Raw genomic sequence first — 17,183 nt, 5'->3', positions numbered from 1 at the left:
TATTTGCATTTTAAAAAAAATATATATAAAATAAATGAATGTTTAGCATGTTTTATTGTGAAATTTGAAAATAAAATAATTTTTAAAAAAAATTAAAACTGTGTTTAATCATGAGTATAAATTAAATTATTTTTTTGGATAATTTGAAGTGAAAAATGTAAAAATACTTTTTTATTATTTTCAAATTCTTGAAAATTTTGAAATTTATAATTTTAGCATTGAGTAATTTTCAGAGTTCAATTTACAAAAAAATAATTAAAAAAATCATAGCCAAACACCTCTTTGTAAAAGCTATAAAAAAGTGGTTTATTTCAATTATTTATGAGGATAAATTATGAGTTCGAATTAACACGAGAACAAGGGTGAAAAGCTCTTGGGTAGGGTAAACATAAAATAAAATTATAAGGGTAAATTAGGGAATTAGAATTAAGAAAAATAAAAAATAATATTGGATAAAGTTTTTTTGGTTACATTACATATAAGTGATATATCAAAGTGTTTAATAAAAAAAAGGGAAAAGGGTCATATACACATATTTGCCTCTCTACTTTCAGAAAAACGATTATTTTTATTATACTTTTTTGATATATTAGTTTTTATCATCAAACTTTAAACATATATTTGTCATTGAGTTATTAAAGAGGGTGTTCGAATTGGCTTAAAAGTTGATCAATTCTACTTTTAAGTAAGTTTTTAACTTCTAAAAGTGTTTGACAAATATAAAAATAATTTGAAATAAATAAAAAATGACTTAAAATAAGTTAGCAAGTGTTTGGTAAAGTTAAAAATAACTTAAAATAAGTTTAAAATGACTCAAAATAAGTTAAAAATCAAATATAGATCTCTTCTTACTTTATTTTTTTTACTTAAAAAACTATTTTTTAAGCCAATCCAAACGGATTCTAAGTCTAGTATCCCCATTTTTATTATCGTTATGTAGCGGCTATATAGATATTATTTTAGCTCAATGAAATATTTACTCTTTAAATTAAATAAATATTCTACCCGACTCAATTGCTAAAACCTAATAAATCCAATTGCTAATTTTTTTTTATTTTCCTCTCATAAACATTTGATCACATCATTAACATCCCGACGAAGATGTTCAAATTCACACTTTAGACAATAACATGAGAACGTGACATATAAAGCACAAAAGACTTGTAAAATCGGATAATATAACATTATGAAACTGAATTCATATGATAGAAAGTAGAGGCGATTGATACGTATGCTCATTCATTTCTAATAAACTTCAAACAAAAAAGAAACTTATAATATCTAAACCAAACTTTTTGCCTAATCGATATAAGTTCTATAAAAATTAAGGAGTAGCATAACTTATTATGTCTTTATATTACAATATGAAAATATAGATTTATGTCGCCTAGTATTTTTTGATAAGCCCAAAACAAAAACAAAAAAAATTAGTTTCTCATTTGATGTCTTGTATTCATAATGAAGCCCGATTAACATTGAATTACATCCAAAAGTCTAGTGTTAAACAGTAAAACACCCACTAATAAAAACGATTCTATACCAAAAATAACGCGAACCTAAAATAAAAATATACTTACCCCTCGACCAAGGCCCGAAACAAAATATGTTAGTTGTTTCTCTTCCGACTCCAAATTGAGCAAAAGCCGTATTGTTTCACAATTATGTCAATTTTCTTCCTTTCATGTCAGCCAATTCGTTGAGGAAATTACTCAGCAAGTTTGAGTTACTCTTCACCGTACCATTTGACTTGCCTACTTCTGCCATTGCTGACCAGCCATTCCTCCATTTCAGCTACCTTTTAAGCTCATGTCATTCCCTCCCAGCCCTCAAACAGTTACACACTCTGGTCTTGACAACTGGTTACCACAAAAACCTCCTAATATGCACCAAGATTGTATCTTTAGCTTGTTCTTTATCGCCCACAATGAACTATGCACGAAAACTGTTCGACCAAATGCCTCAAAGAGATGTCTTTGCTTGGAACACCTTGATTCGGGGATATTCCAATCTGGGTCCTTGTCAAGAATCCATTTTTCTTTATAAAGAGATGCATTTACAGGGAATTTTACCTGATAACTATACATTCCCTTTTGTACTTCGTTCTTGCTCTGTGTTGTCAGCTTTGAGGGAAGGCAGGGAAATACATTGTAACATAATTAAACATGGGTTTGAATCTGATGTGTTTGTGCAGAGTTCTTTGATTACTCTGTATGCGCAGAGCGGGGAGACTTTGGATTCGGAGTTGGTGTTTGATCAAATGAGAGTGAGGAATATAGTTTCTTGGACTGCGATGATTGCAGGGTATGTGCAAAATGGAATTCCTGAGAAGGGATTAGGAGTTTTTCTCAAAATGGTTGATTCGGGTACTCTACCTAATGCTATTACTTTGGTGAGTGTGCTTCCTGCTTGTGCGCGGTTGGATTGTTTGGATTTGGGAATGTTGATTCATGGATATAGTATTAAGCTAGGGGTGGAAACAGATGTTTCACTAGTTAATGCTTTGGTTGCATTCTATGGAAAGTGTGGACTAGTTGATGTCGCTTGGTCTTTGTTTGATCAAATGAAGGAGCATAGTGTGGTTTCATGGAATGCAATAATTGCTGCTTATGAGCAAAATGATGTTGGTTCCTCCCCAATAAAGCTATTTCATAGAATGCTTGATCAAGGGGTAGAGTTCGATTATATTACAGTAGTTACTGTTATTTCAGCTTGTGCCAGGTTGGGGGCACTTGGTACTGGAAAATGGATTCATGAGCTTGTCAAAAGCAAAGGTTTGGAATGCAATGTTCCAATCACAAATGCACTTATCGATATGTATGCAAAATGTGGGAGTATAGAATCAGCTAGAGATGTTTTTGACAGGTTGCCTAGTAGAAGTGTGGTTTCCTGGTCATCAATTATAGGGGCTTGTGCCTCACATGGTCATGGGAGAGATGCTCTTGAGTTGTTTTCAAGGATGAAAGAAGAAGGAGTCCCACCTAATAGCTTCACCTTCACTGCTGTATTGACAGCTTGTCGACATTCAGGTCTTGTCGAGGAAGGGAGGAAGCACTTTGAGAGCATGAGAATGGAATACTCGATAGTTCCAGGGGTGGAGCAATGTGCTTGCATGGTGGATCTTCTAGGACGATCAGGACAACTTCTTGAGGCTTATGAATTTATACAGAACATGCCTATTGAGCCTGATGCGGATGTTTGGGGAGCTTTGCTTGGTGCTTGCAGAATTCATGGCAATCTTGAGATGGCAGAATATGTAGCAGATCAACTATTTGATTTCAATCCCCAGGCAGTTCCTTTCTACATACTCATGAAAAATATCTATGCTGAAGCCGGAAGGTGGGACGATGTAGCTAGGTTGAAATTTTTGTTGGAAGAATTGGAAGTGGAAAAGATTCCTGGCAAAAGTTCAGTTGAGATAAATCAACGGATTCACACGTTTTTGTCTGGGTCAAGGATTTCAAACTTCTCAAGAGTTCTACCCCGTGAATATGTTCAACTGAAGTATTAGCAAGCAGCATTTTAAGTAGGCGTTCGGCCATAGATTCCAAAACTTTTTCACTTTATTTGGAGTTTATGGAGTTTGAGTTGTTTGGTTATACTTCTTGGAAAGACTATTTGGAATAATGTTCACGTATGAATTTACTTAAATATAACTTCAAAAGTGAAAATTGAGTTTGAAAACAGGCCAAACTTCAAGTTGGATTTGGTATTTTTCATAGCCAAACACTGCTGTTCCAAATAAAGTGAAAAAGTGTTCCGGAAAAAAGTGAATAATTTTTATGGCCAAACGGTTTACTCCTGTTGTTGTTTAAACATTAGGTTGTTGTTGTTGAGTACTATTATCTATCACAGTCAGTTGAAGAATGCTTGCTTTTGCAGCTTGGTCATCCTGGACTTTTGATCCAGAGACCTTGGCTGTAAAGTAAATCATCACACCTATGTCCAAACAATTAGAAGAAATTCAATAGATTCCCTTTTGAGAGCAAGTCCTCCTTTCCGAACGCAACATAATTGTACTGCGCTCTCCAACTGTGCTTCTGAAGATTGGGCAAATTTGATGGTTATCTATGGAATATTAACTTGGGTGGGGAGAATGTAGATGATTGTAAGATTCATCATCTCGATCTTCCAACTGGCTTCTGTTCACCAGAGTTTGAATCTCTGATCGTAATGTTTTACCCAAATTACTGGTGTAGTAACTAGGTAAGTTCTATTTTTTGCTGTTTGTTGTAGATGCATGGAGGTAGAATTTGTATTTGTTGTAATTTTCGTGATTTGAAGAGCACATATAAGGAAAATGTGGAGCTTTAACTGGAAGATTGAATTTTTTGAGCGGCTTCATTTTGCTGGAGATTGAGTCTCCAATTTAGCTTTTTTTATGTGAATTGCTGATTGCTTTATTAGTTGAAATTGTGCTTATAAAGATGCATAGATGGAGATAGAATTTGGTTTGTTTTTGTGATTTTTATTTTCTTCAATGGTAATCTGTTTAGGATGTATGGCCTCCGACTTGACTTTCTGCTTCATTTCCTCATCTCAATCTTCAGAATGGCTTCCTTTTGTCCGAGATTGAATATTTAATCGAATGTTATCCATATTTATATTTGTATTCAAGAGTTTATATTTGTAATTGTTTTTGATACACAGAGGTAGACTTTTTGTTATTTACTGTAATTTTCATGATTGATTGACTGACTGCTTATAAGAAAATGTGGTTTCGAACAGGTTGCTGTGTTGAAGAAGAAACGAAGATGCTCAATCTCAGCTTGAAGCAAAAACAGAAGAGTGATGATGCAGCAAAACGTCTTCAAGATGAAATCGACAGAATTAAGACTCAAAAGATACTAATACACTTCCGAATATAAAAGAAAATTTCTTTCTTTTTTTCGGAAACTGGTAAGGTCGTATTCCTCAGAACAGGGCGGGATTGATTGATCTACATAAAAAATTCTGGCTTCCCTTCCAGGTATTAGTGCTGGATTCCATCAAAAAACAAGAGAGTAAACACAGAGATCCTAACAAATCTACAAGTTCCGTCTCCTCTTTGCAAAAGATATCATACAATTCTATTTTACTATCTGAATGGAATTGGACCTATCTTCAAAGCTTCTGTAATTCCTCTCCCTCCACACAGTCCACCAGATGCAATGTGGAATTATTCTTCACCATCACTTCTGGCTCTTGCTTCCTCTTTTAATCCAACAACTCAACAAATCTGCAATATGCTTAGGTATGTCCACTTTGTGTCTGGGAGACAAAATAAAAATGACATAGCTATGCAAAGAATCTGCAGTGCTAAAAAGGGTGATTATTGGTCTCTTCATGTTTCCTACATAGTTGACATTAGGAAATAATGTACGGAGTCGTTTTTGTTAGGGAGTGTTTTAACCCTAATGTGAGACTTCCCAGGGTGAATTCGGATTTAGTCGGGCTCCAATGTCGGTACTGGACATCGAGTGGGAAACCAAAAAAAAAAAGACATTAGGAAACAATAATTTGTCCCTTTCTTTTCAAAACTTCTTGTGTTAAAGCATGCATTTCTGGCCACCAACCAAGTAAAGCATTTAACCTTAGTTGGTGCTATGTTTTTCTTTACACTTCTCCAAAAACTTTTCTGGCGTTTGTTTTGTTGTTCATTTTCTATACTGTATTTCCTTTTGCAGAGAATATACCATTCATGCTATGTTTCTATTTCAAAGCATCTGGATCTATGCTAGTTGCTTTAGGAGTTGTTTGGTAGAAAGATTAATAACGCAAAGATTAGTAATGTAGAGATTAATAGTGCAAGGATTAGTAATGCAGGATATATTTTTAGTTTAGTTCATTATTTCCAACTTCATCTTGTGCTTAAATTAAAAGTCTATAAAAAAATTATTTCCAATTATACCCTTGAATTATTATGTAATTGGGTCAAGGGAGATAATTGTTGGACAATATTATTTTTTATGACCTCTAACTAGCTAAGAGAAGAACAATTTTGTTGTCATGTTTGTTATTTTTAAACTTGAATTATTTGAGGATAAATAATTGTCATCTTAATAAATCACACTCACAAAAAGTTAATTTTTTTATTTTAAAAAGATAAACCACTACTCATAATACCGAAAAGATAGTAAAAATTGCATAAATCATTTACATTTACACATAAACATTACAAGTTCTAATTTTAATATGTATGCAATTTTATAAATTGTGCAAAATACAAATAATTAGAAATAAATAAAATAAAATAAATAAAATAATATATATATAAACAAATGTGAATGTCACATGTAGAACAAATGTGATTATCGGGATATAGGTGATTCGTGTGGAATATTGTGTCATTGTGACCTTATGAATTGGCAGCAACAAAGAGACCTCTATTATGAAAGACAACCAATTGCCCTCATTAGATGTTGTAGGTGCTAAGGGAAATAATTTGGGAACGGATGAAACTGAGCGTAGCCAAACGTTGGCTACTTAAGGCGCAATGTTACTTCAAAGTAAACTTTCTGAAAAGCCTACTGTCACAGACTTAGACTTTAACTAACGCTCAATGCGGTACATCGCTAAGATAATGAAGAACTTCTACTTCAACTAACGCTTCGTGCGACACATCGCTTAGAGAATTTGAAAGAAGGTTTGTGTATTGCTTTGGAAGATTACATTTGCTTGGTCCATGTTCATTTACAAATAAATGCCCCTCTATTTAGACCACACACCTAGGAGCTAAGTGCAAATAAAAATTGTTATACAAGTACTTACATATTTACAAGTTAGTCCCTCTTCTGGAATTCTCTACAAGCCTAAAGAATTTTAAAGTATTCTAAGAAAATCTTCTAGAATATTCTAGAGTTTTCTCCAAACCTCTCTAAGACTCTAGATCCTTCCCACTAAGGCTAGCTCACTTATGCTCATGTCAAGTGGTATGACAAAGTGACGAGTCATGACACTCTCCCCCACCTGATGCTGCGACGATCGTGGCGCATTACTGATGCATGGACAACCGAGTCTTTGTTGGGAAGAAAGCCTTCTTGAATTCTTCTCGAAATTGCTCCCAAGTATTGATGGTGCAAAACCTCTTCCCTATCTCAAACTCTTTACGCCTCCACCATAGCATGTCTATTTCTGAGAGGTACAACATGACAGTGTTGATATTTTTCTCATTGCTCTTCACCCTGTTGCACTTGAAGTAATTCTCCAAATGTCACGTGAAATTTTCCACCTCTTGCGCGTCACGAACATCTTTGAACATCGGTGGCTTTGGAGCCTCAATCTTGTCCTCCCTATCTCCCTTGGATGTCACAGATCGTCCAACTTCCACCTCTCCCTTGAGCGCATCCATCTCGGTCTTCTCTTCTAGAATTCTCTACAAGCCTAGAGAATTCTAAAGCCTTCCAAGAAATCTTCTAGGATATTCTAGAGTTTTCTCCAAACCTCTCTAAGACTTTAGATCCTTCCTACTAAGATTAGCTCACTTATGCTTTAACTTCATGCCTAAGTGGTATGACAAAGTGGCAGGTCACGATACTATGCAGGCAAATGATGAGGGTGAAACAAAAGAAAGCCTCTATCTAAGATTGGAAATACTAGGGGTGTACATGATTGGATTGGTTAGGGTTTTTCAAATATCAAAACAAATCATTTGTATAAAAATTTTAAATTTACAAACCAAATCAAACTAATAAAATTCGGATTTTTCAACCTCGGGTTGGTTCGGGTTTTTCAATTACCAAACCAAACCATTGTGTCAAATTTTTAAATTTATAAATCAAACCAAACTAATAAACCTCGAATTTTTTCAGATTTTTGGATTTTTTTGGTAAAGTTTGCATACAAACATATAATTAACTTGTGCTCCAAATATTTCTGTAGTCCAATCAAAATACAATTATCTAAGGTGTTTCTTAAGAAAATAACACAAAATATGAGATGAGTACTGATGACGATAAAATATTCAATAAACAATAATAATGAAATCATCATATAAAATAAATATTGCAAAGTCATAATGAAAATGATCATAATTTAAAAGTACTAAATCATGCTAAAATAAGTTTAATAAGTATTAGTTACATTACTAAATATTTAAGGAAAATTAAAATTAGATTATGTATTTTAATTGTCTAAACCAATGTAAAACTAAAGAACAAATATTCAATATAATTGTCATTCTTAGTGTTGAATTGATTTTCTTTTTGCATTAGTATTAATTTAATTTTGATTTAAGTTTTATTATAATTATCAACATCTATGAACTATAATCTTTATTGGACCATTCCGAATTCTAAGTTTTAAACTTGAAATAATATATTAAAAGATAAAAACTATGAAATAGTATGAGAAATATTTTAAATTTATATCAAAGTAAATATTTTTATGTATAAAATAAAATTATAAAATTACATATATAATGTCGGGTTGGTTTTTTTAGTTAAAATCAAACCAACCCAAATATAGTCGGGTTTTTTTTTTTCCAATACCAAACCAAGTCAGACCAAACCACTAGTCAGGGTTTTTTTTTCGATTTGACTCGGTTTGCGGTTTGGTTCGGTTTTGTACACCCCTAGGAAATACCATGGAAAGCAATCCCCTAGCTGTCTTTTTTACTTACTGGCCCAGAGCTAGGTTGCAAGCTTTTTTTTTTTTTAGTTTTCCATCCAGTGTTAGGTACCTGTATTGGAGCCCGACTAAATAGAAATTTGCACCGAAAAGTAACACATTGGGGGTAAAACTATTTTGTTTATACTTTGTCACGATTCCTTAAAACAACACACCCTTCTTGGTATTGTATAGCCTGTGGTGATAATATATTCAAGTTCCTTATGCACAAATAATGTGGATTCTTGCAAATCAAACTTTTTTTTTCTTTCATAATTTTATAGGCAAAATCACATGCACCAAAACCCAATTATGGTGGTTAGAGATGATGATCGTAAATGATGACTAGTGATAGTAATAACTAATTATAATGATTCGTAGTAATAATGGTGCACGGTAATGATGTTGGAAGCCGTGAATGAACAAAATTATTGGTAAACCACCACTTTTGTAGAAATCTTAAAATAAATATCTTTAAATAGTAATTTTTGTGTAACAAGATAAAGGAAAAATGGTTTTTTGTGATATGAACATAAACTTGAGTAACTATCCATGAAATTTACTCTTAAAAGTGTACTGTATTCATAAGTTTCAAGGAGATCTCCATCATTTAGTTCCAATGTTTAACTGTGTAAGTTAAAAACTTGTAATATATCTCACCCATAAATGACTCTGACTCCAATTTAGAATCAACTCCCAATTTTGGCCCTAATTCGAGGTCAAGGTCAGATCCTAGCTTAGGGTTAGGTCTCCGATCTCATAATGAAATCAGTTCCCGAATCGGTGTTGGGGTCGTGGCTAATCGAGTGTTGGGTCCTCGGTTAAGGTTAGGTCAGAGTCGGGTCGAGGATCAAGTTCTAAGTTAGGGTTAAGGTCAAGGTCATGTCTCGGGACCAGGGTTCAAATTGTGTTAAAGAGAGTGGGTTCATTGTATTTATTCTGACCTAGCTAAATATTATTGACACAATATTTGCATACTAACCAAACACCATAATACTTACATTGACACCTGTCTATATACTTATAATAACATATAATATCAATACTCCCTCCATTCCAAATTAAGTTAATTTTTGAGGTGTGTCACACTCTTTAAGAAAAGTAGATTAAGACATAAATTGAACCTAATTTTCCATTTTTACCCTTATTAATTATTGTCAAATTTATGATTAAAATAACGAAATATTAATTAATCACTAATTCCAATACTAACTAATGAAGGGTAAAATTGGAAGAACTCTCTAAAAGTAGTCTTGAAAACTGAACAATTAAATTAATTTGAAAAATGAAAAATATTTCAAAAAATAACTTAATATGGAATGGAGAGAGTATCAAATAGGTATTATACATCACTTCTAGAACTTTCTCTAATTAATAAGTGAATCTTCATTATTTTAAAATTAAATGAATCCAAGATATCTTCTTTTTTAAAATGTGGCATGTAATGGAATCAAGAGTTAATGCCACAACATGCAAAAGGCTAAAATAGGACAAGTCACAATCCTTATTCATATCAAACCAAATTTGTGGTGTTTTTGTACTAATCGAACCAGAAACTGCCATGTGTCAACTTCAACTAGGTAGAACCATTTGTTTTTGTCCATTAAAAATAACATTGGAAAAAGACTCAAATATGTAATAAAACTTTGAGAAAAGGTTTATCTATGTATTCGTTAAAAAATTGTCTCATTTATGTAATTTTAGTTAACAAATAATGGCATGGATGAGTTTTTTATCAAACAAAAATGGCATAGATGAGCCAAATTTTTAACGGATGACATAAATGAGTATTTTCTCAAAATTTGATGATATATTTGATCCTTTTTCCCAAAATGTTTGGAGAAGAATGTCAAATCCCTTCTAGAACTCTCTTGAGCTTATCAATTAATTAATTAATACTCTACTATTTATTTTTAAATGATTGATATGAAGATCTTGAAGTTTATGTGGCATATAAATTATTCCATTATAAACTTAGGCCACAAATTAATAAAATTGCTAAAAAAGAGAAGTCATATATAGCCAAATTAGTGGTGCTTTTGTCCTCATCAAACCAAAAGCTGCCATGTGCACCTATTGCCTAATAATGATATTAATTAAAGACATCTCATTAGTCATTAATCATTGATTAAATAATTTAATTTAAGGTAAGAAACTAAAATGGAAAATAATGTTAGTTCTTATTTGATACTCTATAATTCTCTAATGAAACTCCTATGTAAATTTCAATCGAGAAAATAATGTTGGAGCGTCACTTTCAAATGAATCTTGTAGTGTGCAATTCGAATTTAATCGAAATTCTAACGTAGATTTCAAACACCGAATGAAAAAAAATAAAAATTAAATTTTATCTGACTTATCTTGATTATCTCTAAATCTTCATTCAAAAATTACATCTCAAATTATTAGAGAGTTGAATATTACCATAACATCATTATTAATATTCCTCCGAATCATATTTGTTAGAGGATTGGATGTCAAATTGTCGGTTAGTAACGTGTAAACAAAAAAAAAAGAATATTTGCAAACAGGTGGCAGGTGGAAAAAAATAATAGAAAAAAATCATATATGTGACAAAAATTACTCTTTTCGTTTCAATTTTTTTTAAAATATTAAATGAACATAAAATTTTAAGAAAAATAAAAGACTTTTAAATCTTATAGTCTTAAATTAAAGATAATAGAAGGTAAAAAAAAATGTAATTTAATCTTGTATTCTTAAATATCGGTGAAAAATTAAGATTAAAAAGTTATCAAAAAAAATAAAACAAATTTAAACAGACTTTAAAAATTAAAAAGACAAAGAAATTGAAACGAAGGAAGTACAACATGAATTAGGACAAAGATGAGTACTAAACTACTACTCCCCCGTCTCAAATTATATATCATGATTTCTAAAAATAGTTATCTTGAATTATTTATTATTTTAGAATTTTAAGACAAAATTAATTTTATTTTCCCATTTTACCTTTTTAATTATTTTTCTTGAAGATTCCAACCATCTCAATTTCAAGCATTTTATCATGGAGTAAAATTCTTATCAAGCTTTCTTAAAGGGAAGCACGATAGATAATTTGAGAACGGAGCGAGTAATTTACCAATTATATCCCAACAACACCCCAAATTTTCCAAAAATTCCAAATCAACCCTCAATTACCATCTTTACAAGCCAATAGAAAATCAAATCCACTAATTCACGTAAACTTCAAAGCAGAAAATAAAATCTCTGCTCAGCTCTTATGTTTTATTTTTGTTTTTATAGGTAATATTAAAATAAAATTTTCTGGTTCGGTGGTTGATTTATTGAAAACTGTCTCATAAAAAGCTCATATCCCTCTAATTTTGATTTTTTTTCAGATTAAAGAGCAAAAAACAAGAAGTGGGATTTTAAGTTCTTGATGTAAATTGTGGATTTGCACAAATTTTGGTTTTATATTGAGTTTCCAAGGTATATTATACATTGGCTTAAAGTATTTTAATTTGTGTTCCCTTTAATGGGGTTTTCTTGATTCTTCTGTAACTGAATCTTTTATCAAAAATGTTCCAAGTTTGATGGAGAAGTAACTTTTTTGTTATAGTTATCTGAAAATTAGATTAATTTTGAAAAAGAAAAGATTTTATTTTTCTGTTTATTTATGAGGAGGTGTAATTGGAAAGCTGTAATTTTTCTTTTGGGGTTTTCTTGTTCTTCTGTGACTGAATCTTTTATTAAAAATGTTCCAAGTTTGATGGAGAAGGAAAGTTTTTAAGGTTCTTTATGAGACACCCAAGCTGGAAATCTAAAAAAGTTAGAAACTTTTTTATTGTAGTTATCTGAAACTTAGATTAATTTTGAAAAAAAGATGTTATTTTTCTGTCTATTTATGAGGAGGTTGAATTGGAAAAAGCTGTAATTTTTCATCTGGGGTTTAGTTGAACTGATTTAATTGGAATTTTTATTTTTATTTCTTGAAATTTCAAGTGCTAAATTCAGCTATTCTTTAGGGTCAAATGTTAGTTGTTGTATTCTATTAAGACCTATTTTTGTGGGGTTTTCATTAGCTGTCAATTTTCTTGCCTTTGGTTCAAGTTGAACTTGAACATGGTTTGAAAACTTGACTCAATTAATTGCTAATAAAAAGGTAGAAGACAAAAAGGTGAAGAATTTTAATTGTGTTGCATATTGTTTGTTTTATATATTAGAAAACTTGTTTATATCTTACCTACCTGAATAATGACAACATTATAGGCCAGATTCAATGGAAGAAAATCCCTCTTTCTTTGGGGTTCCATGGTTTTATTATAATATAAATTGAGATTCAATGTTTCTGAACTCTTGTGTACTATTAATATAATAAATAATTATAAGAATCTCTTTTCTTGATTTTGGCTTAAGCATAACATGCCTGTCTTAATGTTTCTTTGCCATCAATTTTATTGTGTTCATTTTCTTACCTTATCTGTCTTGGAATAGGAACAAATCACTCATTTAGTTTTTCATTGAGGTTCCAGAATCTTGATACATCTGTCTGACTCTGTCGTCTGGTGCCTGCATTGGATAAGTTCCTGGATATAGGAAGAATGGCCATGACATTTACCCCCTTGTCATGGTTGCTTTGGAGTGGAAAACATCAAGAACCCAAAATTTCTAATGGTTCCTCTTTAAATTCATCACCTGATTCGTTATTGTGGGAATCGGATACTTTGAAGTTTCCTCTTGATCGCAGGAGGGACATGGCTTCCTCATCAAGAAAGGTTAAGCGAAAATGGCAGAGTCGTGAGGAGCGAAAGATTGACAGGGAATATGATATTGTTATTGTGCCATCAGATGGTGGATGTGTTTCAGGGTCTGAGTCTGAGGATTCAGATTGGTCAGTTGGATGGTTGGAGCCTCATGGACCTGGATTCAATAGTGATGATGATTTAGATGATAGCTTTGCTGTGCTTGTTCCTTGCTATGGCTACGGTTGTGCAAATGTGGAAGAAAATGCACAAGATAAGTTTCTGCAAGCCATCGCAAACTTGAAGGACATATATGCTACTGGTAATAGTCTCTTGCTGTTATGTTCTTGTTATTTGAATATTATTTCTAATATTGTATGTATCTCTTGGATGACACGGAAAATTGAGTCTTGACCAATGCTTTTCAAAGATTATAATACACATTGCTGTTGAAAACCTTATATTGTAAAAGACCTCATTAGGATTAATCACATATTGCTGGCAAATTAGGCCATTAAGGTATTCTAGAAACGCAAGTGTTGATGTTCATAAAGATTTGGTGCTTTTGCAAAAGACCTGACTCACAATAGGCTCTATTCATTGAAAAGGTCATTTCCCAGTTACAATCATTATAGCTAAGTGGATGATGAGGATATATGCCAGTACTCTTCTCTATAGGAATCAAAGCCTTACTGGTTCCTCATTTAGCTTTAACAAACCTAACATGAGATTTGGCCATTAGGGTTCAGTCAAAGTACTAGTAGTAGTTGTTGCAGTTAATAAGAGAGTATGGAAGGTCCAAGTGAATAACAGACGTCACGAGGCTAGAATTCCAACACGTGACACTTCTCCACTAGGCTGTTACTCCTCATTGATCAAAGGAGTTATTAATTCCAAAACCTGTATTGATAGAGTATGAATGATGATACAATTGCTTCTTGACACCAAGAGAGGAATGTGGCAATGCTTCTAAACCAACTAACTTAATGAACGTTTCAGTTGCTTTACTATGTTTACAAATCTGAGTATTCGGTTTAGCTGGAAAGGCTTATGAAAATTGAAAGAGTTTCACTTTTGCTAGTTTCGTTTGATCAAAAAGTTGTAATCTTGCTTCAAGCATATAATCAATTCAATTAAGTCTTCCTGCTTTTTTAACTTTGCTATTATCAGAGAAACCTAATTTTTTCTTCAACATTGTTCTTTAGCTATTACATGTAAAAACTTTTCCTTTTAACTTTTAGTTTCTATGTAATTGAACATAAATATCGGAAACAATCTCTCTACCTCTCACAAGGTAGGGGTAAGGTCTGCGTACACCCCACCCCCACCCTCCCCAGACCCCAGTTGTGGGATCACACTGGGTATGCTGTTGTTGCTTATTGTATCTGATTGAGCATAAAGTCATCAATAATGCATTGAATTAGATAAAGAGACAAAAAGAATATCTATAATGAGTAAATTATTTTCAGCTTCCCTTTTCGTCACAGTTTTTAGCTTTGTAGTTTGTATGATTTAGGCTTCTTGATTTCGTTGCAGAGAATAAGAAGTATATGGAGCACTGGGTCTCATCTCTGAGGAATCACTGAAATCCAGCAGCGCCTATGGTGCTGATCAAAACTTGTTTTCTGCTGCTTATCCTGATTCTATGTTGCAGTGGATCAAACTTGAGCTGTTACGGTTACTCACTACAAGCTTAGATATGAACTCTATAGAAATATGAAGATATGATATCCTAAAACAAAAAAAAAATGTCTGGAAATAATGTATATTTGTAGAAAGAGGAGTGAGTTTGAAGGACGCTAATATTTGAGGAGAAGAAACAGCAGACGATATAGGCATCTGCTGCTTCCTATCCACTCTCAAAAAGAAAAAGAAAAAAAAGAAGAAAAAACAAGAAAAAGGAACCTCCCTTTCATATTTCGTGGATATTCTGGTGTTTGATCTCCAGAATCGTCTCCGAAGATGTGACCTCTGCTTGCAATGCTTCTTCATGAACATTGGTGTAAGTTTTCGATGTAAAGTGACTGGAAGGAGACGCAGAGAAATGGATGATGGAGGACACAAAATTCTTAAGAAGAGGGAAAGGCACAGCTGTGTGTTATGCTTGATCATTCTTTGATGTAAATATCTGTGAATATGTTCATCTAGTTGTAAATACGTCGCATGAAGTTTGATAATCTTCATAAGTACTGTAAATAATTGTAAACCTCAGACAGCATTAGTTGCAATAATATGCCTCTGCTGTTCATTGGTGATGTTTTTCTTCCCTGCTTCCTCTCTATATCCTTCTGTTGTTCTGTATTTCTATTGCTTAAGGCTATGCTATAAGCCTGTTACTGTAAACTCTATTGATTGGAAATGAATAGAAACTTTATTCATTTTCAAGCCAATATGTTGAGGAGCTCAATGAATGAGGACTTGAACAAAATTCAGTGTAATCTCACAAGTAGGGTCTGGAGAGGCTAGTGTGTACGTAATCTTACTCTTACCTTGTGAAGAGCGAAAATTGTACTAGCAACCTTATGGGATAGTATTTGATTATTTTGATCTCAATCATGTAATGTTCATTTTTTTATACATAATCGTGGTGTTCGGACCTACTGCTTTGATTATTTCATTCTATATGTGTCTCTTTTTTCTAGCCATGCTCTTCTCAATTTTTCATTCTCCAGCATAGCAAACAAGTATGTAAATATTTTTGCATAGTACTTCATCCGTCTCACAAAGAATGGTCTAGTTTAACTTGGTTCGGAGTTTAAGAAATAAAGAAGACTTTTGAATCTTGTGGTCCTAAATTAAAGTTATATCAAATGTACAAAATTGTCCTTTAATCTTGTGGCCTTAAATATGTCACGTGGAAAGCTGAAATTAAAATGTTACCAAAAAAAGAAAGAGGTCATTCTTTTTTAAACAGACTAAAAAGTAAAAGAGGTCATTCTTTTTTAAACGGAGGGAGTAGTTAACAACCACAATATAATATTAACACCACCACATCTTTTTTTTAAAAATGAATATATTTGTGATCTTAGCTTGCCTGGAATCATGTAGCATCATCTTGTAATAGCCATGTTAGTATGTTACAAACAATGCAAAACCATCTTCTTATTGCTATCTTTTTAACTATTACTTTCATAATGAAAAATTATAACTTATAGTATACTTTTTTTATCTCTAATTATATAAATTTTATTTTCAAAAATTAAAAATTCAATATCCAAATCAAAATACTCCCTACGTTTTAATTTGTTTATTTGATTATGATTTGACACAAAGTTTAAGAAAATAAAGAAGAGTTTTGCATCTTATGATCTTAAAATAAATCTATATAGAATATAATAAATGCTCTTTAAATCTTATGGTCGTAAACATGAGTACATGACATGAAAAATTAGAATCAGAGAGTTGTCAAAAAAAGAAAAGATACATTCTTTTTGAAACGGACTAAAAAGAAAAGTAGGACAAACAAATTGAAACGAATTGAATAGTAATGGTGACAAACAAGAATAATAATAAAAAGGAGAAAGTCAAACCATGTACACCCCTCAACTCAAAAAGAATACTACAATAAGAAAAAAAAAGTAGAAGAGGGAAGGACATGCAAGCCATAATGTTAAACCAATCTGGCAGATCCATGATTTTTTAAATTTTTTTTAAAAAATTATTAAAATTGCCAATTGGTTAGTTAGTTAATGGGGTTCCTACACTTATGCTTATTTCTAAAAAAAATAGATCCAACACCTTTTTTTGACCAAGTATGTTCCCCATACATTTTTGCTCAACATCATGCACATTTTCTCCTTCCTAGTAATCATATAGTTTTTTTTCCCCTTTCAATGGTGGATCTCATCTATTATGTATTATCAAACAACTTATGTTCAATGAAGAAAAACAAGTAAATTC

General features: G+C 32.2%; 2 protein-coding genes across 2 annotated transcripts; both read left to right on the top strand.

The window, feature by feature from the left end:
- The first annotated feature begins 1,665 nt into the window (after positions 1-1,665).
- Positions 1,666-3,515, top strand: LOC125814129 (pentatricopeptide repeat-containing protein At2g29760, chloroplastic-like). The gene has a single exon (XM_049493579.1). It carries the CDS (start codon positions 1,682-1,684, stop codon positions 3,506-3,508), a length of 1,827 nt encoding a protein of 608 aa, XP_049349536.1. The 5' UTR covers positions 1,666-1,681; the 3' UTR covers positions 3,509-3,515.
- A 9,358-nt stretch (positions 3,516-12,873) lies between these two features.
- LOC125814242 (uncharacterized) lies at positions 12,874-15,155 on the top strand. The gene is made up of 2 exons (XM_049493703.1): positions 12,874-13,605; positions 14,820-15,155. The coding sequence occupies exons 1-2, from the start codon at positions 13,143-13,145 to the stop codon at positions 14,867-14,869; spliced, it is 513 nt and encodes a 170-aa protein (XP_049349660.1). The 5' UTR covers positions 12,874-13,142; the 3' UTR covers positions 14,870-15,155.
- Positions 15,156-17,183: the final 2,028 nt, after the last annotated feature.

Source organism: Solanum verrucosum, unplaced genomic scaffold (genome assembly GCF_900185275.1).
Source record: "Solanum verrucosum unplaced genomic scaffold, falcon-dt-bn FXZP01000230.1, whole genome shotgun sequence".
Classification (NCBI taxonomy): Eukaryota; Viridiplantae; Streptophyta; class Magnoliopsida; order Solanales; family Solanaceae; genus Solanum; species Solanum verrucosum.
The sequence above is the reverse complement of the archived record's forward strand: the minus strand, read 5'-3'. Positions and strand labels throughout refer to the sequence as shown.